Raw genomic sequence first — 22,757 nt, 5'->3', positions numbered from 1 at the left:
ATCGTGCAGCAGAAAAAAGGTAATGGACGGATAGTGTGAGTCTACGATTTAGTTTTGACATTGCCAAGCGAAGCAAAAGAGAGGTGAAAGGAGTGCAGGAAGAGAGGTCAAGAATATGTTGATGGTCGGAGGGCATTTGACGGCAGAAGAACGCTGTATGCAAAAGATGGGATGCATCTGAACAGGGAGGGATAAAAAGCATTTGTTACTTCACTCGAAGTAAGTGGAGAAACTAAAATTTGTAGGATTGAGAGTAGGAGGGATACTTTATGAGGGTGTTTCATTCCTGGGATGCGAAGTCTTGAGAGGGTTGACGGAAGCGAGCGAAGAAGATGCATTTAAATAATAAGGACTCTGCAAGGCGGAGGGACTGGATGAAATTTCGCCACGGTCTTAAGGAAATGTGCTGAAGAACTTGACTAGGCTGGTTAATGGCCTTGCAACTAGAAAAGTCCCTGCGGCGCGGAAGGAGGGTAAGATGGTACATAAGGGAGAATGGAGGCATCGCGCTATGGACCAGTTTGCATCGTGGAGAAATTTGCAAGAGCTCGAATACAAGCTTGGGTAGATGAGACAACATTAATTACGAGGGTTGGCACGGATATGTTAAGAAACGCTCTTGTTTTAGTAATCTTGCTAACGTTTATAATAAATTAACGAGCGGGGAAAATGCACGCTCTCTTTTACTTCACTTTTTTTTTAGATTTTGCAAAAGCGTTTGATAGGATGCGATATTTCAGCTGCTGCTGTTGGTTTCGATATTAATGGATTGGTTCTGTGATAGCTACCAATGGATTGTGCATCGGGGAGCAACATCAGGGGGGAAGGAAAGTCCCACAGAGCTATGCGCTGCGGCCATTTGTGCTTAACCTTTATTTGCTCGGGTGTTTGAAGATGACGTGAAGCTGCGAAAGGTTATTAAGTGTAGTGCTGATGTGATGACTCCTCAGGAAACATCGGACAGACGAGTGAGATTGCTTAGCGTAAGGTCTTGGATTTGCATACGGGAGAACTGCATATTCTGTACGTGGCCTTATACCAGATGAAGTGGAGGAAGCACGGGATCTTGAGGTTATGGCAGATCGAAATTTGAGAGGCTTTGCAAAGGTAGCGAAGTGAGGACTGCTGCAAAATTAAAGAGGAGCAGCAACTGGCAGAGATGGAACGATTCCGCTGTATAAATCCCTCACCAGACCACATCCGTACTATTGTACTCCAAAGTATCTCCCCCCCCCCCCGGTTTGGAGGGGATAAAGATAGTTTGGAGAGAGCGAGTGCAGCGGACAAAAATGATTTCAGGAATCTCGAATGGAAGGCTAGATGGAGAATAACAGGCAGAGGGAGACGATGTGATTGAATCGACGAAGTGAGAGATTCACCGTGTGGAGATGTTTCAGATGTGAGAATGAAAAGAACCACGAGCCATGGAAATTGCGCAAGGGAGCAGTGCAGTGAATAAGCGGGTGATTTCTTTTTTTTACACGGAGAGTGGAGGCTGAGTGGAATTTTCTGCATTAATGAGTGCGAGCTTCACTGCGATAAAATATGTTGCAGGCAGCGAGACTTTCGTGTGAGTAATTCTTACGCGCTCCTCTCTCGATGAGTTTTTGACTCCAGAAGGGTTAACGTAATAAAGCACTCGCCACCCCGAAAATGTGTCAGTTTGTTTCTTTCTTTCCGTTTCTGCTTGAGTGTGCGGTAGGTGAATCAACAAAGACGAAGCACTCCTCGTGACAGGTAGCGGGTGGAACTAGCGACCACACTGGCGGTGCCAGTGGAAGACACTTCTCGGAGTAATTTCCTGTTTGCGGATGCGAGCACAAAGCAACGATTGAGGTCACCTTTTACTATTTTTGTTGTCTTCGCCTATCGTCCCGGTCTGAACTGTTTTCGCAATTCAAACCTCCTTCTCCTACCTTAAAATAAAAACACTTCCTGCGCTGAATTCTTCGAAGAACAGCGAACTTCCTCGGTCCGGCGGTGCAGTCGTCAGAGAAGTGAGAATCCCATTTACCGGTTTTCAGAAATCTTGCTGTCATTGTATACATCCGATGGTCTTCGAACGCACCGATGAGAACGATAAAACAAATCACGTGATTGAACACGTCACTTCCAAGTTGATTTTGAGTTTTAAGTTCTTTCTTTGGTAATAAGTGCGTGAATCTTCCTTATGATATTTCCAAATGTCGTTAAGGACATTTGGCGCAAGATATTTTTAACGCGTGCACTCTAAACGTCGATAAAAATACAAAAAATGATAACTTCGAAGCTCTAAAAAACGTATGCTTAAAAACTAAATCCATCGAGATTAAAAAAAAAAAAAAAGTCACATTCTTTCGACCTGACTCGACTAGAAGAAGAATATATTAACACGGTGTCTTTTCTTTCTTGATTTTTTTTAATACAACTCGTCTGACCAAAGGGGTGTGATGGATTCACACCTACAAACCTGTTCGTGATTTCATCGCTTGTTAGACACGTTTTCTTTTGCGAGGAAAAAGCAAACTTCCGTTCCAACCACACTTCGCTTGCTTTCAAAGCACGCGGACCGATGCTGAGGAGAAAATTTTCGCGATTCGTATTTGCAATTTCGACAGCTTGAAATAATCCTTAAAATGCTGCCCTCGTAGAGTACCGAGGATTGGCTCCCCCTCCCCGGTCACAACTTGTTCCTCTGGCGAAAGCGAGGAATTTTCCCCGTTCGGTCCCAGTAGGAGTTTCTCGAAAGGGGCACCAGTGCGAGTTTCAAAGCGAGTCTGTGGGGGTCACCTCCTTCCGTTAAACAGACGGCACAGAGGACTAGGGAAGAGAAACGCGAATGCAATAGAAAGCGGGGCCGACGCCGTACAACGTCAGAGTGTGCACTTGCACGTCACTGACGATGTAGGGCATTGCCGTAATTATCCTGGCCCACGAGCGAACTTTGGCTCCTCGGTGAGAAGGGTCTATCGGTATCGCAAAGAGCTGGACAGGTGACTTCTTCCGGCACTGTCGGATATCTGACATCAATCGCAAGCAATTTCTCGCGAAACAGTCGCGAAGACGAGGCAGCGAATTGTTCCCAGTAAATTCACGTGCGCTTTTCGTTGTTCGTATTGCAATGTGGAATGGGCTGACGGAGGTAATTGCGAAATAAGTCCGCTTCGTGGCGCAGTGTCCACTGGTCGTGTGAACGTTTTTTTCCCTTTTTTTTTTTTTTTAAATATTGCGAGTGTAAAAAATGTGTTCTTCCGGTTGATGTGTGAATGAAAACCTCCGCAACGGTGTGAAACATCGCCCACTCGACTTGCAGATCGTCAACGGTCACCGTTGACTATGCGAGGTAAGTAACCACAACAAAGGGGGGGAGATTACCTTCAGCATTAAACTCTGTCTGGCGAAATGGCAAATTTGAGAACTTTTGGTGTGCATTTGTCACAAAGTGTGCGAAAGCATTTTTCCTCGTGTGGGTCTCGGCGATCCGTCCCCGCTTAAAAAGCTCTGTGAAGGTAGAAAACGAAACTGGAAATGCGTTTCGGGCAAATGTGTCGACAAACAAATTCGGCTCAGATTCTTTGTGAAACCGCAGACGCCAATCGCGTGATAACGCCCGCCGGCGACTTCTCACTGGGTGATGAACGTATCACAGATTTAATGGGCAGAATGAACTAAAAATAAAACAAATAAACGACCTCAATCGATCATATTAACCTTGACGTTAATGCCCTGTTTATCAGAGCCGGTCTGAACTAGAAAAGGCAAATATGGCGCTGCGCGGTGAACTTAAACACACCTCACCTCGCTACACACGTCCCCACTGCCGATTTCTTTCTCCACCACCAAAAATAACAAAGTTGACCATAAAATGATGTTAAGGCGTGGTGTCCCAGTGGGCAGAAAGTTGGAAACCGCACGTCACCGATGCCGTAAATAAGGCGGGGGTTACGTTGAATAAGCAGACCTTGTTATTTAAACAGATTCTTAAATTGAAAAAATATTATACTACTGTGTTACTCTCGTAATTATTCTTTACACCCCTGAGGGTGCATTATCATGATGATAATAATATTATTATTCTGTCTAGAATCAAAGCACACCACAATTTCGTATTTTAGGTTGGGGACGAATCTGTCGCAGAAACCCCTAGTTTCGACTCCGAATAAAGTCATCTTAACAAGTACAAGAATACTGCAGAATTGCAATAAATACACCAAACACGCTTCTTCTTCTTTCCCAGATTCCATCAGGAGTCTGTAAATGCTTTCCATCGGTTCCTTATCCTTGCTGTTGGTTCCGCAAAACTCTTCTTCTCACATACTATTAAAGTCGATCTCCTCCGCGTATCTTTAGGACGGCCACGCTTTCTCTATCCTTGAGAATTCCATTCCAGGGCTGCGGGACAGATTTCTTCGTGATGATCTAAGTGTATGTTCAATCCATCTAAATTTCGCTTTTGATTTCAAGGTTGACTTTTTGCTGATTTTTTCTTTTCCGTAGATCTTCGTTAGCAATACTTTGTGGCCACCAAATTCGAAGTATGCTCCGCAGACATCGGTTTATGAATGTTTGTAGTTTCTTTTTATTTCTTTGAAACCAGCCACGTTTCGCATCCATACAAAAGAACTGACGTAGTATATGCATTAAATATTTTTAATTCTGTATCTGTTTGAGTATTTTTCATTTTCCATACTCTACCAAGTTTAGCGTATGCACTTCTTGCCTTTTGAATCCTTATGTCAACATTTCTAGTTACTCCTCCATCTGCAGATAAAACACTGCCTAGATATGTGAACCAGTTTCGATTTTTCAATTGTACTCGGTGCCTTGTTGTTCACATTGATTCTCATTTCTTTTGTTTTGTTTGTATTTATTTTCAAGCCGACTTTCAGTGATTCTTCTTATGTGGTTGGTTTGCTTTGGATATCTGCATGTCTGTGAGTAATTCATCAATTGTGAGTACATCATCTGCATAGTCTAGATCACCCAAAGTTTTATATTTTCCAAGATATTCCTTTTCAATGCTTGCTGTTCTAGAACTTGATCTAGCACCAGTATAAATAATGAGGGAGATAGTCCTTGTCGCACTCTGGATACAGTTTGAAAGGGTTGTGTCAGATATCCTTCAGCTGCCATTGGAATTTGTTATATCCTTCCTGTAAGAGATTTATTATCTTCTGTGGAATTCCTATGTTTTGAAGTGCATTCCACACACAATCTCTGGGAATGGAGTCGAAGGCTTTTTCATAATCCACAAACAGCAAATATAAAGGAGAGTTAAATCCATCCGACTGTTCGAGTATCATTTTTAAGGTGTTAATGTGGTCCGTACATGATCAACTTGGCTTAAACCCAGACTTCTCTCTTCTTATGCCCTTATCTAAAATATTAAGGTTTCTTGAAGGAATAATTTTGCAGAAAATTTTGCTAATGATACGTAGCAGGTTTATGCCTCTCCAATTATTAGGGTTTCCTAAATCTCCTTTCTTTAGTATTTTTGCTATTATTCCTGTATTCCAATCCTTAGGGAATGTCTCTTTTTCCCAGATATCTTGGAATGGTGGGTAGAGCACATCTGTGATTGTTGTCGTGTCAGATTTTAGACCCTCTGCTCTGATGCTATCATTTCCTGGCGCTTTTCCATTTTTAATTTCTTTAATAGGCTTTTTTTTTAATCTCCAATTTAGATGGCGGGCTGGTATCCATTTTTAATTCTTCTACTCCATTTTTTTATTTCCTTTGTATTTTATCACTGCTATTGTTCAAGATTTACTAAACATAACATGCTACCCCCTTAGTTATTTATGCACCTATAGGGTGCTGCTATTCATAAGAAACGACAACGAAAACCTAAATATCAAACAAGATGCTCGTTTGATATCTAGCAAACTATATATTTGAGGGCCCTTAGTAGTCATAAGGGCCTCAAATATTTAGTTCCAAAAGCAAATAAAGAAGCAACGCACAAACATTATACTTATTTAGCGCCAAAAGTATTCAACACACTACCTTTAACAATAAGAAATGAAACTAACCCAAACAAATCCAAAACTCTAATCAAAGAGTATTTATTTTCCCACAGAAATGAGGAAGCCCTGTTCAAAATAATTGTATAAATTGTTGGTTTCATGGAATGGTTTCAACATATCCATGTTCAAAGGATCCAGGCTCGTGCGGAAAATGTAAAATTTAAAGGCCCTTTAACTACTTTGTTTTATTTTGTTTCAAAACCTAATTCATATTGGGTACACCTTTTATTATTTGTTCTGTAGATATTAGCATGCTGCGCTTCTTCACTAATATATAAGCAGAGTTTATACATGTTGACAAAAGTATTTGGACAGCTAGTTTTTTTGTTTTTTTTAATATATTTTAATAGTACCGAGTTGGATCACCTTTGACCCGAATGGAAACCGAGGCATGCTTTCAACCATTTTCTGATTTCATTCAGTTTCGTCGTCGCACGCATATACTTCTATTCCTCACGCAAAAAGACGCCGCAGTGTGCTGTATTCGACCTTCCTCTTCCCAAAGATGTGCCACGGGGTTGAGGTCTGGACTCTGAGACAGCCAGTCCAACACTTTTCAACGTTGTTTTGCGCAAACCAGTCTCGGACACGCAGTGCAGTAGAGCATGGAGATGCCATAATAATAATGCAAGGGCCACTGTCGGAGTACTTACAAGCGTCGGAAGTATGGTGTTATCAGGATGTCCAGATAGCAATCGGACGTCATGGTTTTTGGGATGTGCACCAATGGACCAAGCCCCATCCAACTGAAACACCACCTGCTATTACCGAGCCTCCAGCAAACCTGACAGTTGAAATGAGGACGACCTGCGAGAAGCGTTCCCTGGAACCTCCAGATACGAGAGCGAAACATCTGAAAGGATGATTCGTCGCTCCACAGAACCCTTTTCCAATCATCTACAGTCCACGAACGATGTGAAATGTCCAAGCGTCGTATGCCATTCAGGGGAGGGGGGGGGCTTGTAAGCAGCATCTCTGCCGTGGTAATCTAAGGCATGCAACTCACTCTCTGCGGACTGTTCTAGCTGACAGATGTGCCTGCAACATTTTCCAAGTTGACTGCGAGGTCTGCAGCTGGTGACGTGAGGGGGATGCCCGAACATTCCATTCCGAGACAGTTCGTCGACCTCGGTCAGCGGTCTACCAGGGCGCTTTGCTGCTGTGTAGCGCTATCATCTTTCCATCTACGTGTTTCGTAGATGGAAAGATGATAGCTGCCGGAAAGCCAACGATGTGACCCAACTACCATCTCACGTTGCAAATCTGTCAATTCAGCTGAACGTGGCAACTTGACATCGAGTACAGTACGAAACATGCAGCACATCCCACCCTTTATTACCAGACTTACGCAGACACTCCCTGAATATTTGCATGTAATATAATTCGAAATTTTCATGACACGTAAGGTGTCAAATCTTCTGTCAACATAGTGTGGACATTATATAATGTCCATAATGATGATGACGCAATACATAAATCTCTGTTCGCTATGTGCATATCGTAACCTTGAGGAGTTGTTGGTCTTAGATTACACATAAACTACTCAAAATATTTTGCTACAATTTGAAGTTCAGAATGAAGAATTGAATATTTATAAAATGAATTGCAAATACACTCACACAACCTAACTGTGGTCTACAGAAAAACTCAAACCTACCACCACTTGTATCAATAAGATTCTAAAGTATTCAATTCCTTCAAAGTGGCGCCACTGTTCCCTACTTTTATAAAACATGCATGTATTTACATCGTTCATATCACGTGAAACATTAACCTGTGTCACTAGAAGCGGAAAATAATCTTAAAGAGATATTTTCCATACTCGAACCGAACTCATCATTTTTGGCTAAACTGGAAAATAATCTTTTCCCCTGTGAGCCCCCTTAGCTCATTCCGTTTCGACTGTGCATTTAGTTGGAAAGACCTTGGTATCTGACCCCCCCCCCCCCCCCCGTCTACGAGGGGAAGAACCTTCGTCAGAGAGTTTTCATTTGATTGCGAGTTCGCCGATCTCATTCGGAGATGGAAGGGTTCCCTCCCGAACAGAAAAGCCTCCCTCGGATCTCGTTTCGAAAGCCCGCACGGCTTTCGAAACCGGCTCTAAGCGGCGGAGTCCAACAGACAGTCTCTCACTGCAGAAACTGTTTTGGAACTGTTCAGATTATCGGCAGATCTGAATGCGAGTTAACAAGCAGAAGCGATCAACCATTTTTTCGCTTCCGTTTGATTCCTCTTAACGTAAGCTGCAGCAAAGTGAAGAGGAACAGAGGCGAGAGAGAGGTCGCCCCACGTGCGCCTGCGGAATATTGTCACTCGATTAATGCAGTTTATGTTTTTGATCTCAGTCGCGCCTGAATTTATGTGAATCGAACCACGAAACGGTCTTAAATGTGTATTACGGGGTAACAAACCACTTAAGCTTGTTATGCCGTAACAAACCACTTCCAATAAGCGTCTCGTAGGCGGTTAAATTCATCTTCCGCGTAAAGGATTTTCGCAAAACATCCGCCATGCCAAAGCAGGATTCGATCCAACAGCCTGTTGGGGAATTCAGCTTGACAGGAATTAGAGATATCAGACCGGCGAAGGGTTTTCGAGCAGTTGACAAGGAGGTCGTATTGAAAGCAGTTCCGATTCGCCGGAACAGATTAACGTTGTCAAAAGAAAACTCGACGCAGGACAAATCTTTTGCTGTCTGCTGCATTCTTCTCCGCTGTGCGGATTCCAGTTTAAACTTTCGGGTTAAACTTTAAAGTTTAACTCGAAATCGGTTGTAGCATTCACAGTTTGTGCAGATGAACTGTGAATTTGCTTTCACAGTTCCAAATGCGCAAGAATGTTTGGGCGGAGAAAGTAGTGTCAGTGGTGGGAGGTTTCCGCGGTTTAAATTTTTTGCCCCTCTTCGAAAGGAAGTTTGAGCATAAAACCGCTTTGTCACTGTTTCAGAAGTGTGCTTACCACCCTTCGCATCTCATTTACGGTATGTGCAGTGAAGATGAAAGCAGCGTCATCTCTGTGAAGGTGTTCATTTTACTTGATGAGCGTACAAGACAAATCTCTTTGACGAAAAGGAGAGAACTGCGGTGTTCCAGTAAACACAGAAATTCTGTCCAGGAGTGTGATTGTTCGTTTTAGCCGCAATCAGAGTTTGTTTGTATTAACCCGCAAAGATTCCACATTTTTCAGTCCTGAGCGATGCGTCGACATTGCGATCATCGTATTTCTCACGCTTCGGTCGTTACGCATTTTACGGTTACTCCGCTGGAACAACTCGAAGAAGCCAGTTCGTTGTTTATACGAACGCTCGCGCATCTTCTGCTTCAGGGGGATACTTTCCGCCAAACAGGTTTTCTTACAACAGAAATAAAAATAAAAATAAAAATAAAAATTCGGGTGCGAACCCGCTATCTGCCCACAACAGAAATCAATGCGGAAAGAGGGTGTGCCTGCAATCAAATTGTTCGGCGTTTTCGCTAGAGCATTAATAGGAATGAAACACGAAATTCGAGCTTCGATTCCAGTAGTATAGCGGTCACTTCTGACCAGATCGAGATCAAGATAGGATAAGAAATCGTGACGTGATTGGTTGTTGATTTGATGACGTCATGAGATTGGAATGTTAGGAATTTCCCTGTGGGCATATGTGTCAATGGGTTCAGTTCTTGTATTTTGGTTCGCGTATGGATTTATGGGTGATGGTAGAGATAAGGATTCGTGTTGTGATTGGTGGGACTCTTTGAACCAGATGAAGATCAAGATAAGATAAGGAATCGTGACGTGAATGTTTGTTGTTATGAGATGTAGATAAGTGACGTCATTTGTTAGTTGTAAATAAGTGACGTTGTTGTTTTGAATGGAAAAGGGAGATATATTAGAGATAAGGAATCGTGACCTTATGTGTTTGAAATTTCTGGGGAACATGTGTCTCTCTGTGATATCACATGGTGTTTTTGGTTTGGCTATGGAATTGTGGGCGATGGTTTTGAGATAAGATATCTTGGAATTTTCCCATGGTGACACATGTCCATCATTGTCGTCATGTTTTGTTTGGTTGTCTATAGATGGGTGTACTAATTTCCAATACATTATGGGGTATTTCTTTGCTGTTAAAGGTTGGGAATTCTTAGAGTATGTCGTGATGGCGGTCGTGTTTAGGATTTTCTGAATAATTAATTATATGCTAATATAACTCAAACATAGAGTTTTTTTTTTTCTTTTATAGATGGCTGTACTTATTTTCCATTACATTTTGGGGTATTTCTTTCCTGTTAAAGGGTGGGAATTCTTAGTTCCAATACATTATGGGGTATTTCTTTCCTGTTAAATGTGGGAATTCTTAGAGTAGAGTAGAGTTGTGATGGCATCCGTGTTTGGGTTATCTGAATAATTTAATTATATATACTAATGTCAATCAAACATACAGTTTTTTTTCCTTCTATAGATGGCTGTACAAATTTCCAATACATTATGGGGTATTTCTTTCCTGTTAAAGGGTGGGAATTCTTAGAATATGTCGTGATGGCGGATGTGATTAGGTTTTCTGAATAATTTAATTATATACTGGTGTCATTAAACACACAAACATACACACACATACACATTAGACATGAAAAGTCGCTAATGTATCCATGTTGATACTCTAATATGTACCCTATCATTATTCTTGTGAAAAAAAACTATTCAATATTAGAATTATGCTTACCAAAAACATATGAGCAGTGATTATTGAAATTACAATTATCAATTGTTATGTTTAAGTTAAAAAAAATTAATTTACATTTCTTTCCAGAATGGGAACATCTTGGTACTATGCTTTTCTGAATAATTTAATTATATGTTGGTGTCTCTATGGTATTTTAAAATAAATAAATTAAAATAAACAGACAGTTAAATGGATTACAAAACCTTTTGTATGTATTATAGAAATTCTAATGATAATTTAAAATTGCTTACAGCTTTCCAGAATGGCTCTTCTAAATACGAATATTCCAAAAAAGAATATTCCAAAATAGTTGAATTTTATATCCACGTCACAACACAAAAACTACAAAGAACGAAATTTCTGTAAATACCGTAACCTGAAATAGTTGAGTACTTCTTCCTTTAGATTACAGACCGTAGATACTATGTTATCGTCATGAGCAATATCCCCCAGCGAGCGGTTTTCTTCAAAGAGTCTTTCATGAATATGACATGAGTCGCATCCGTAAATTGCAGTATTGTTCAAAAGGTAGCATTTTCTCAACTTTGGATATTTCTCAAATACTTACATATGACTAAGTGATTAGCACATGTCTGCGATGAAACATATCCTAAAATTATTCATTCTTCGTTACTGTCGGAATTTATTGGTGTAGTAAATTAATGATTACATTTAATTTTTTAAAACCAATATTGACTATTAATTTTACCTGCGATTCCTTGTGCTCTTAACCTATTTCTATAACTGAAATTTATTTATTTTTCTTTCTTTAGCATTAGTAATTTTAAGTAACAGATATTCGCGAGAAATAAGGTTTTTGAACTCGCTCTTGCGTTTTCTTTTAGAAATTTTGCTTTTGCCAGCGCAACAAATAAATAGTTATTTCTTATTATTTCAAAGGAATATTAGCTCTGTAATATATACTTTGTTAATTTCTATGTTACCTTTTATTTGACTGCAATATTATTAACAAATGGCTCTGTAAAATAGTCAAATTCTTACAGTATTGTAACTTTTCAGGTGAAATCTTCTCCACTAAATTCTGTCTATTAATTTAATACCCGATTATTCCTTTTGCTTCCAAGATTTGACAGTTTCTTGAAATATTTGAGGGCTTGCATGAACAAATAAGACTTTTAATTCAATGAATCAAAAAAAAAGTCTGTGGTTACTTTGTGGCATGAAATTTCACAAGGAAAAAAATGTTATCCTCATTCTTAAATTTGTATAACACATCAATGACACCCAATTGTTCATTTAAATTTACACATTTTATTTGAATAAAATATTATTTACAAATTGTATTTACTGAATCTAACAATACAGAAAATAAATAAATTGAAAAATACATCAAAGGTTCTTCCCATGCTTGTGGAATTGCCATTGTATGGTTTTTGACAATATGACTCTCATCTGAAAGTTAATTTTTCATTTGGTGTTCGTTGGGAATTTATTACTGTAGTAAAATTAAGGGTTGCATATTTATATTTTCGAATCCAATACATATACTTCTGAGAATTATTTCAGAATCTTTCGTTATGTTTCCAAAAGCATTTAAAAGTGCATGTTATGTTTTCACGTTTTGGGCATCCAATTTCATTTAAATCAAGAACAGGCCTCGCAATGATAACTGAAAATTCGTATTTTTCACCAACTGCCGATTTTTCATAATCGTTTTCCTTCATTCCTCTTCTTCTTCTTAGATTGCTTCATATGGCACCACAAATAAATAGTTATTTCTCATTATTATTATTATTTCACTGATTATTAGCTCTGATCATATACTTTATGGAAACTTTCGTTTACAAAATTCTAAACAATTAGAACTTTTCACAAAGAAACTTTCAAAGAATTTTGTGGCTCACCTGTTATTTTTACATTACCAAGCACAAAACACCACAACACAAAACACCAACTGCAGTGGATGAACGATTACCTTAAGTCCAAAGTCACTGGACTCTATGGTATTTTCTTATAGAACTGTTTACACTCGCCATGCCCTACCCTGACCATTCCTTCAAAAATGAACCTTTTGTGCAGATGACTCAACGACATGTTTTCACATGCTGATGAATATACTGTTGGTGTGTTTTTATCTTACTTTGTGTGGGGAAAGGTAAAATTTGTATATGTGTTATCTGGAGAGTACAAACATTTTTTCTATACCAAACTTTAAGAGTTAAAGTCATGTTTTGGGGTAATTAGGTGGTCTCTATCTCTTTCTGTAAAACAACCAAATTCTAACAGTTCGAATTTTAGATTATGTGAACGAATTGTTTTCAGATAACTCGAATAATGTCAATAGGTAGCATTAGACAATTTCTAAAATAATCAATACATGGATATTAGTTTTCAACACTTTTTTTCCCATCCTGGCATTAATTTCACAGTTGTGATTTTTTAAAAATAATTAAACAGAATTGCATTAAGATATAAAGTTGTGGATTTAAATATCAAGTTCTAATCAGAATAACTGAGTAAAAAATTCACTGTGGAAAAACACAACAACAAAAACACACCCATCTTTGTTCATTTAAGTTTACAAATGCATATTTTATTTTGTTGAAATACTATTTACAAGTATATTCACTGAGAAAAATTCGAAACATGTAATTACCTAAAAATATTTCACAATATTTAGTTTAGACTCTTAACATTTTCCAAAGAGTTCAATGAATAAAATTTTTGTTACTCACTGTTTCTTGGTTACATTACATCAAAATAGCTGGTCATGCAAAAGAGTTTTTAAATCAGATACCATGGTAACCACTCTTCCATACATTTGATATTGTGTCAGTCTGGAAATGACACCATGCCTCTGTAAACATTCTGTGTATTCTTTTGTCAGCAAATATACACAAACGGTTTTTGTAAAATGTTCGTAAATGTCCCAAAATAAAGAATCTTTATCGAATGGGATAAAATCTTGAAAGTCTAATTTTACCATTGATGAATTTAAATGACGAATTTAGCGATAATTTTCTCCATGATACGAATACATGGTAATTCAGTTTCCAAAAATAGTAAATGATTATCAATGTCGTACATTTTTGGTGAAAATCTCTCAGCTTCTTCACAACTAATAGAAAAAACTTTACTTTCATCAGCTCCTGTATCATCAATTTTTGATGTTTCAAAATATAACGCTCACCGAGATCCATTTCATAGTCAACTCTTCTTTGCAAGTAGCCGAGGATATCAGACCACTTCCTGCGTAACTTTTCCCAAGTGGTCCTGGATGGTAATTCAGTTTCCAAAAATAGTAAATGATTATCAATGTCGTACATTTTTGGTGAAAATCTCTCAGCTTCTTCACAACTAATAGAAAAAACTTTACTTTCATCAGCTCCTGTATCATCAATTTTTGATGTTTCAAAATATAACGCTCACCGAGATCCATTTCATAGTTAACTCTTCTTTGCAAGTAGCCGAGGATATCAGACCACTTCCTGCATAACTTTTCCCAAGTGGTCCTGGATAAATACATCACAATGTATGTGTCTTCTAAAATAATAATCGGTTTCCATCCTTTTAGAGCTAGGTGAAGAGTTTTGTCTCGTGCTATTTTCCTGAAGAAAGAAAATTTCAATGACTTTTGTGGCTCACCCATTATTTTACTTTACTTTCCTGGATACCAATCACCACAACACAATACGATAACTTCACAGGATGAACAAATTGGCATAACTGCAAAGACACTTGACTCGTTTATTTTTTCTTATAGTAGTGTTTACTTGACCCTTAACCCTGACCGTTCCTTCCAAAATGAAACTTTTGCACAGATGATTCATGGACTTGTTTGTACGTGCTGTTGGATATGATGTTGATGTGAGATTATCTTACTTTGAGACATCATAGGGCAAATCTTATCTCTGTGGGTCGAAGGATATTCTATATTATTTGTCCTTATTATGTTAAGTAGTTTATCCTCAAAAAGTGTTTTTGATGTTATACCATGTGACTATTTATCTCACTGATATGTCCGAAATTGTTGGGATGTGAAAAAAAAACAGCATTAGGTGGTGGAAGTGAAAAGGTCGTCAAGAGGGTTACAGATGTCTTCCCTGCAATGCTCCCCCACCTAAGCCTATCACTCCCTAGGTTCTCCCTCTCCTTTAGAAGATGTCTGCTCAGCCTAGTGGAAATGAGCGAGCTCATGTTTTGCAGATATCTTTTAGTGATGTCACCTCCAACTGATACTGATAAAAATACGCTAAAAATATTCAGCACACTACCTTTAACAATAAGAAAGTAAACTAACCCAAACAAATACAAAGATAGAATATTTCTACAGAAATAAAAAGTCTGCTCAAAATAAACTATTAACTTTAGATAATGGTTTCTAGTATAAGTGTATCCAAAGAAGATCCATTCTCATGTGTAAAATCCTTTTGTTTTAATTTATTGGAAAATTTGTTATATGCATCTTTTTTTCTTTGGTCGGAAAGACCTGGGTTCGATTCCGTCTACGACGTGAGGAACCTTTTCCAGTTTCTTTCGAGTAAAGATGAATTAGCTAGTCTCCTACGAAGGCAGAGGGTTTTTCCACCAGGAAAGTCTGTTTTTTCGTCCCCCGAAACCGACAAATCATCCCCGTGAACACACACACGGATTTACAACTATGAATACTTATGACAATAGCGATAGGGCCCTCACTACATGTCGTAACGCCCGTAGTTAACCAAGAGCCAAATCATGGTAGTCAAATTCCTAGATAGGAGATGGGATGGAATATATTGAAGTGCTCTTCATGTTATAGCACATACTTTTGAATGATAAGCCAAAGCAACAGGTTATGATGGTCATTTACAGACATTACAGTTATGTAATGCATCTTCACCATCAGGATGACACTTGAGCATTTTGCACCATCCATAAAGCCTTCTTTAACAGTTTAAAAGTTTTCTTTAACAGTTTTTTCTTTAATAGTTTAACAAAAAAGTTTTTTTTTTTTGCGGTAACGCAAGAAAAATCTTCGTATTTTCGAATCCACAAAGAACCCCCCCCCCTCCAATTTTGCATTCGAAAGTGTGGATGACGTTCACCGTAACAGGAGGTTTAGAGGCCAAATCAATCATCGAAGTGATTCCCGCGAAGAGTGCAAGAAAAAGCAGATTGTTGGGTCGCGTCAACGTCCCCCTTTCTGCGAGTTGCTTAAAAAAAGAATTCAGTTGAAAAGTGGAAGAGCTGAGCAAAGGGCAACGCCGTCTTTGAGGTTGTCAATAAACCTCGCTCTTGACGATATTTGTCCTCCGATAAGAGTTGCGCTGAACTTCTTACACATTTAGCCAAAACTCTACGGAAAAATCAAATGGCGGTTTGATTTTCGCGTAACGTCCAGTGCAGTCAGCACAAGCTGTCTGGTTGACACATTACAAGGAATGAAGCCTCCGCCTCTTCGCTAATGCCAAAACAGTTGGGGACTATCGCTCTAATGAAGCACTGCAATTACCAGGGCAATGCCCTCCCCCCCCCTCCCTGACAGTAATTTACACATCCTGAATATTCGGTCCACCGTTTTTCTTGAATGGCAGATTGGCCCGAGTGACCTCTTCCGCCAGCTGATCCATTTGACCAACAGACCCAAGGAGGGTGTTAAAGAGCTGCGGTACAATACGGGTGTGTTGTGGAATGTGAGTTACTGTTACGGATTGTTACGAGCAGCGCCGTTGTGACGACTTATTGCAGAACGCAGATAGTGTTTTGAACGTGTTCCGACTACTCCGAAAGCAAACCGGATCCCCGTATGCGTTTCTTTGTTCACGGTGGACGAACCGGTTCGTTTGTCCTACTTACGGAAGGAACTGTACTCCGCGATGAGGTCAGGCGATATTTCGAAACGAGCTTCCGGTACGCAGTGACAGTGGGCACGTGCGAGTCTCGACTCCGATATAGAAACCGTTTAATTACGGTTTAGACGAGGGGGGATACCTTCCCCGCCAGCCCTATACCCTTCGGGGAGGGAAGGGGGGTGAACGATTTCTCGGGGCGAGTTCTCCTCCAGTCTCGTGCCTCGAGGAAGCAAAGCAGAAACCTACATTTCAAGGTCATTGGATTCGGCCTACTTCGCCTGTGCTCGAACGCTGACCTGACCACGTGACGGAACAGCTGCGCTGCGAACGGTATCATGAAAACGCGACGATCGAAATCTATTTCATTCCTCTCCCTGTCCTACGTGGCAAAGTTCGCTTCGGTGAGGGGAAGTCCTCTAACACGAGCACTTCAGTTTCAATTACGCAAGCAACGATGATTCCGTTTGCTTGAAACGACCTCGGTTCGAATTCTTTTTAGGGGCGAGACCGTTTTGTATTTTTTTTTCTTTATTTGAAGAGGATCATCCAACGGTGGAAAGGTTTTTTTTTATTTGTTTCCAATTTCTTCGCGTTCTAGTGTTCTGCCTTTCTCCGTACGAACCTTTAGTGGGTGTAGTGAAAATCAAAAGACTCGTCGACAGAGGGCACCCACTCTGCAGTTCCGTGTATGCTTTCCCAAAATCCTCGTTTCGAATTCTGTTTCTGATCGCACTGCTGCTCTGGTGGTGGTTTGCCGGATCCACGTGGACTGTGGAAAGTTTGGTTCTCTTGTAAAATTTCTTTGTTCGTTTATGCTTCCTCAAGGGATAATCTCATCTTCTTCTTCATCTGTTTCTAAGCATTGTGTCACCAGACGTCGCCCCCCTTTAATTCGTTTTTTTCCTCTCAAATATCCTGCGAGTTTTCCACGAAGCGGTTTAATCGCAAGTCCTTCTGTCATCTGACCCGCACGCGGTTTGAGTAGGAAGCGATTTTCGTTCCGCAGTGAGCCACACTAACACCCTACTTACTGGACAGAAAAGATTCAAGACATCGATGCGTGCGGAACTGGATCGTCGGTGCTGATAGCACACACGTGATGAACTGTCTTTCGAGGTGGGGCTCTCACGTTCATTAAAAAAGAAAGTCCGCACAAGTCTTCCGACTGTGGAGTGGAGAAAAACAAGCCGACTGGCGGCAGCAAGGGAGAGAGAGAATTTCAAACGAGTGCCCCCCTCCCCCCTCTCATAGCGGATTCAGCAAATGTCGTGTAAACAGGAACTGGAAAAGAAGTCGGAGGGTTTTCGTCGGGAGTGCGTGCTTCTGGGCGAATGGGTGTGCGAATGTGCCGTTCGATCTTACCTCGAGGCCACACGAATGTAGGTTCGGATAGGATACGCCCTACTTTCCTACTTTGAGCGTGGCCGTTCACCTTCCGCAGAAGCTTTTCCTGAATCGCTATCAGAAAGGCAAACTCGACTGCTATTTTAGCGCACAAATTTTACTGAAATATGGCGCGTGCCATCGACGGCAGATACTTCGGCTTTGTCGTTCGTGCCGATTAAGGGCGAACCAGTTCGCAAAAAATGATCAAAACGTCGCGGAGGCGGATTTGCGAACGACGATGTCTTCGCCGGTTAGGTGTATTTTACTATCTCGAGGCGGAATCCTGAAAACGGGAGGGATGAGCGGGGCTAAGGCCTTGACAGCGCGGGAGAAAATGCTCAGAGCAATCAGAGCGCGGCCGCCCTGATTACTCGGCTGGAAGAACGAAATCGACGAACGAACGAGCGGTAGGAATTTGGGAAACGAACCCGAAGGATTCATTTTCGGTGTGGGGTGGCGCTTCCCTCGTTTCTTCAGATTAACTGCCCTTAACCATTCTGACCTCGATCGAAGGAAATCCGACATGCCGAGGCATTTTGTCACCCTGTGGCTGTGCGAAGTTTACGCGGGGTCGGCGACCTCGAATGAGGGTCGTGCTATATACGGCGCTGTTGTCTGCAATCAAGCACGCACCGACGATAACACGGTGAAGCACTCGACCTAAGGTCCAAAAGGCGAGCTCCCCCCCCCCCCCCCCATCACATACGCAGAAATCCCTCGGAATTGGAAAACCTCGTCCTGGATGTTTATGACTTTATTTGAACATGCGACTTCATAAGAACTCCAGAGGAACTACTCTCCTAAGTGCTCCAGGTAAGGTTTATAAAAGCATACTAAAGGAGACGCCAAGAAAAATTGTTAAAGAAAACCTGGAGAAAAACAAGCTGGATTCAGGTCAAATAAAAGTTTTCCGAGATCAGATTTTCACTTCAAGACAGATAGTCCGGAAATCGTGGGAATACGACAAGATCTCTTCGGTAGATCGATCCGGCTTTCATTAAGTTCCCGATCGGCAAGGTGGTTCAATGTAACCTCACGCTACACTGTTATTCTGTGGATTTGGATTAAGAGAGTGGCGGTAAACCCGCGCTGCTTAATCATGCTTTACGCAGATGATGTTCTTCTGAACATCCAGCGCAAGCTTCCAGGATTTTCCAACTAAACTGCAACAAATTAGCATATTGGCTTTAACAAATCTAGCATGAAAACCAGCCACGAAATCTTCGAAAATAAGCAGGGATATAGAAAACGCTCCTATTGCATTCTTTAGAAACCTTATAGAACAAGTAAACCATTTCAACTATTTAGGCACAACTGTTAGCGAAGATTAAATATGGAAATAGACGACACGATGAGCAAAGGCTGGTCTAAGATGGCAGGAAAGAGTCCCAAAGCAAGACTGGTTGGATTGATTCAGTCAGAAATGCCTGGGAAGAGAGAAACATAAGATCTGATAATATTTGAATCTTGACAGATAACCGATTAATCCGAGGCAATTTGCTGGCAAGACTTTAATAATACTTAACCATGCAGGATATTTATGTCGTAAACATCTAGGATATTTACGACATAAATATCCTTGATGTCTGGACTTTAACGAGATTTCAGAGTTCGTCAAAACCGGATTAGCGATGCTACTTGTGCAAGTGTTGGCAAAGAAAGAAAGTAATCCGCACGCCCTGCGTTCACTTTCATCTGATTACTGAAATTTTCAGGCGAACGTTAAGAAGGCATTTCGGAATTGGTCGAAAACTTGTTGAATGCTGTGAATTGTAGAAGAGTGCTGGCGGAGTTGAATTCTTTCTAATCTCCCGTTTGTTTTATCGCAACTCCGTGAGATTAAGTTTCCAGAGGAGATTAAGCAATTTCGGAAGAGAACTGTTTGGTCAAAATCGGTTGCCACCGGAGGAGGAGCCGAAGAAATATGCGATAAAGAAAATTTTAGTGGCTTTTCTCTAGTTTATAATTAATTGGAATTTGCTCTCAAATTTGTCAAGTTATATCCCAGTGGACACATGTGTCGAAGAAAAGTGACGGATAGCCTGGAGAACTTTGAATTTTGAAAATAATGCTTTAAACAATTATCTGGCTACGGTATGTAGACGATATTTTCATCATATGGCCAGGAACAAAAGAGGAACTCACTGCTTTCAAAGATTACCTGAATAATATACACAACAACATAAAATTTACTTTGGAATAAGAAGAACATAAAAAACTTCCCTTTCTTGCTATCCTAATAGAAGTGAATGAAAAAGATAATAAATTATCCTTCTCCATCTATAGAAAACCCACCAACACAGGAAGAGTTCTTAATGCGGCCTCACACCACCACCACCACCCCTCGCAAAAGATAGGTTTAATTAAAACCTTGAGGGACAGAGCTTATAATATTTCCAGCACAGAAAAACAGAGAAAGAACTTCAACATTTAACACAGATCCTCAAAAAAAAAAAAAAGATTATGAACCGAAGACTATCAAAAGAATCCTTAACACACCTCCTGCAATCATCTCACAAAAGCAAGATTTCAAGAACGCAATCACGCTTCCATATATCAAGAATGTTACAGAGAAAATGGCCAAATCACTAAACAAACATAACATCAAAGTGGCTTTTCTACCGCTGGGAAAAAATTCAGGATTTCTACATCCCCCAAAACCTCCACATCATCCTTTAAAAAAAAAACAGTTGTTTATAAAATTCATTGTTCCTGTGGCATCTGCTACGAAGGTCAGACGGGAAAATTCGTATGAACGAACACCAAAAAGACGTGCAAAAAAGAAGAGAACACAAATCACTCCTATCATACCATACAACCTCCACCGGCCATAATGTACTCTGGCAAAAAAAAAACATGTCTTATATAGAAAAAAAACTGTTGCATAAAGAAATTTAAAGAAGCTGCAAACATGCTTAGAATTCCAAGGCGATGCAACAAAAATCCAGGGCCTAATTCTACACCAAGTTTGGTCAGCATTGATAAAAATCTACCCAAGTCAGACCTCGGATAATGTGAACGTGAACAACAGAACGTGACAGCATCCAGCATTGTTCAAACTTAGCATTGCACTGAATCTGCATTCGGATATTTAGTTTAATAAACAGTTAGACAACTGCATAGAATGAACTGTTTTGAGTAATTTCTCATTTCTTGTGTTTAAAGTTTTAGTTACTTTACGCCGTTTTACTTTTAGTTACCTAGAACGTCGACGACCATTGATTTCAGTCAACTGGAGCAAGCACCAAATGCTACCCCACACCTACACTCCGAGTCTTGACCCGGAGTGTAGGTGTGGGGTAGCGTTTGGTGCTTGTCCGACTAAGGGTAGTTTCATCGAGAACTCACTTGTGACGCTAAGCGTAAACTGCGCTATCTTAACGGGAGATTCTTCTGTTCATGTTAGAAGGAACAGTCCGAGTGCCCCACTCAGAATAGTGCTGTTCATTGGCGTTCCGATCATCAGAGCATTATCGCACGCCGATCACGTGATTTCAGTAACAGTTGATGGTTTGAATAGCGCCGCTGTTGCTCGCATTCCCTGAGTCTTCTCCCTCTTTCAGGTTTCTGCTGCCGCTAGCCGTGTTTCTGATGTCATGTGCCATAAGCTTCAGCCAGAACGACATCACCCCGAGGTACGCCATCTTGCAAAGGAACAACTACGAGTGGTTGCCTCCGATCACTGACTACGACATGGACCATGCCTTCGTCGTAGCAGGACACAGAGTGAGGTCCAAACAGATGCACGAGATGTATCTGGCGAGAGCAGGTAAGCATTAAAGTTGCACATTTTTTAAATTTTTTTCTTTCCTTCCCACTGGGATGATGCCATCGAATTCGCTCCTTATGAGGACTCGGAAAACAACCGAGCACATTTTAGGCGATAGTTCAATCCTCGAATTCACACTCTCTCTCTCTCTCGGTATTAATATTAAGCAACGACTCTCATGCCTGGTTTGCCGAGTGGTTAACACATTCGCTATTCAACCAAGTCTGAACGTTTGAACCCTGAAGCGGGAATGACGTTTGTGATTGTCTTTAGGTAGCATATTATTTTCGCCGTCCGGTAAGAGACCACCTCCCCGCTTATTGGAGGCTCAAAGAGACCTGCAGAAATATAAATAAAATATTTTAAAAAATTAATTAAAAAAATCTTGCGCAGTACTAATGCTATTCAGTTATCTTACTCTTTTTAGTTGAAAAGCACTCTAATTCGGATCGGTTCTTAGCTCGTGCGTACCGAATGGTTTCATTCAGATCGTAATTGCACACGGAGGAGAAATCCCTTTGTTCGGATCCCATAAATTGTTGCAGACGATCCCCTCATGTTGAAGTCTTCTGCTCGCATTATGTGATTGCGATTCAGTATTCTTTTGACGCAACCCTCTTTCCCGCCAAATATATACATTTGATTCGAACTTTACGAGTGAACTTTATAACTTCTGAATGAGGGAACTCCTGTTCAGGAAACCCTTTTCGCTCATTCATCAGTAAGTGCTGAAGAACAGTTCGCTACCTCTTTCCCTCCCCCCCCCCCTCTTGATCCTCATAGGAGGAGTCTTCATTAGCTTGCATTTGTTTGAAAGCACTAGATTGTTCTCTCCAGATTGAAGGCACTCGTTTTAAAAACACGCGCTTATAAAAAGCTCATCTGAAACCTTAACCCGAGTGGTTTACCGTTTGTAATAATGTCTCATTGTAACGCTCTCCTGGAAGTCTTCCTCTCGGTTACAAGAACGAGACTGGAAGTCGTTGCTTCAGTTGATAACAGGTCCTGGCTCAGGAGAAGGTACGTAGTGTGAGGAGCACACTCTCCTCAAGCATAGATCACCCGTGGGTCAATGGAAAGGGGAAGGGGTAGTTGCGTCGAAT

General features: G+C 40.6%; 1 protein-coding gene across 1 annotated transcript in view; it reads left to right on the top strand.

Annotated features, from left to right (window-relative positions):
* Positions 1 to 22,757, top strand: part of LOC150109746 (immunomodulatory peroxidase-like) — a 143,851-nt gene that overhangs the window by 63,107 nt on the left and 57,987 nt on the right. The window contains exon 2 of the mRNA XM_090406347.1: positions 21,449 to 21,654. Within this exon, the coding sequence (XP_090262473.1) occupies positions 21,449 to 21,654 (206 nt within the window). The remainder of the gene's footprint in view (positions 1 to 21,448; positions 21,655 to 22,757) is intronic.

Source organism: Typopeltis vanoorti, chromosome 1, assembly GCF_054136105.1.
Source record: "Typopeltis vanoorti isolate ZY-2024b chromosome 1, IOZ_Tvanoo_1.0, whole genome shotgun sequence".
In the NCBI taxonomy this organism is placed as follows: Eukaryota; Metazoa; Arthropoda; class Arachnida; order Uropygi; family Thelyphonidae; genus Typopeltis; species Typopeltis vanoorti.
Note: the sequence above shows the minus strand (reverse complement) of the source record. Positions and strands in the feature narration are given on the sequence as shown.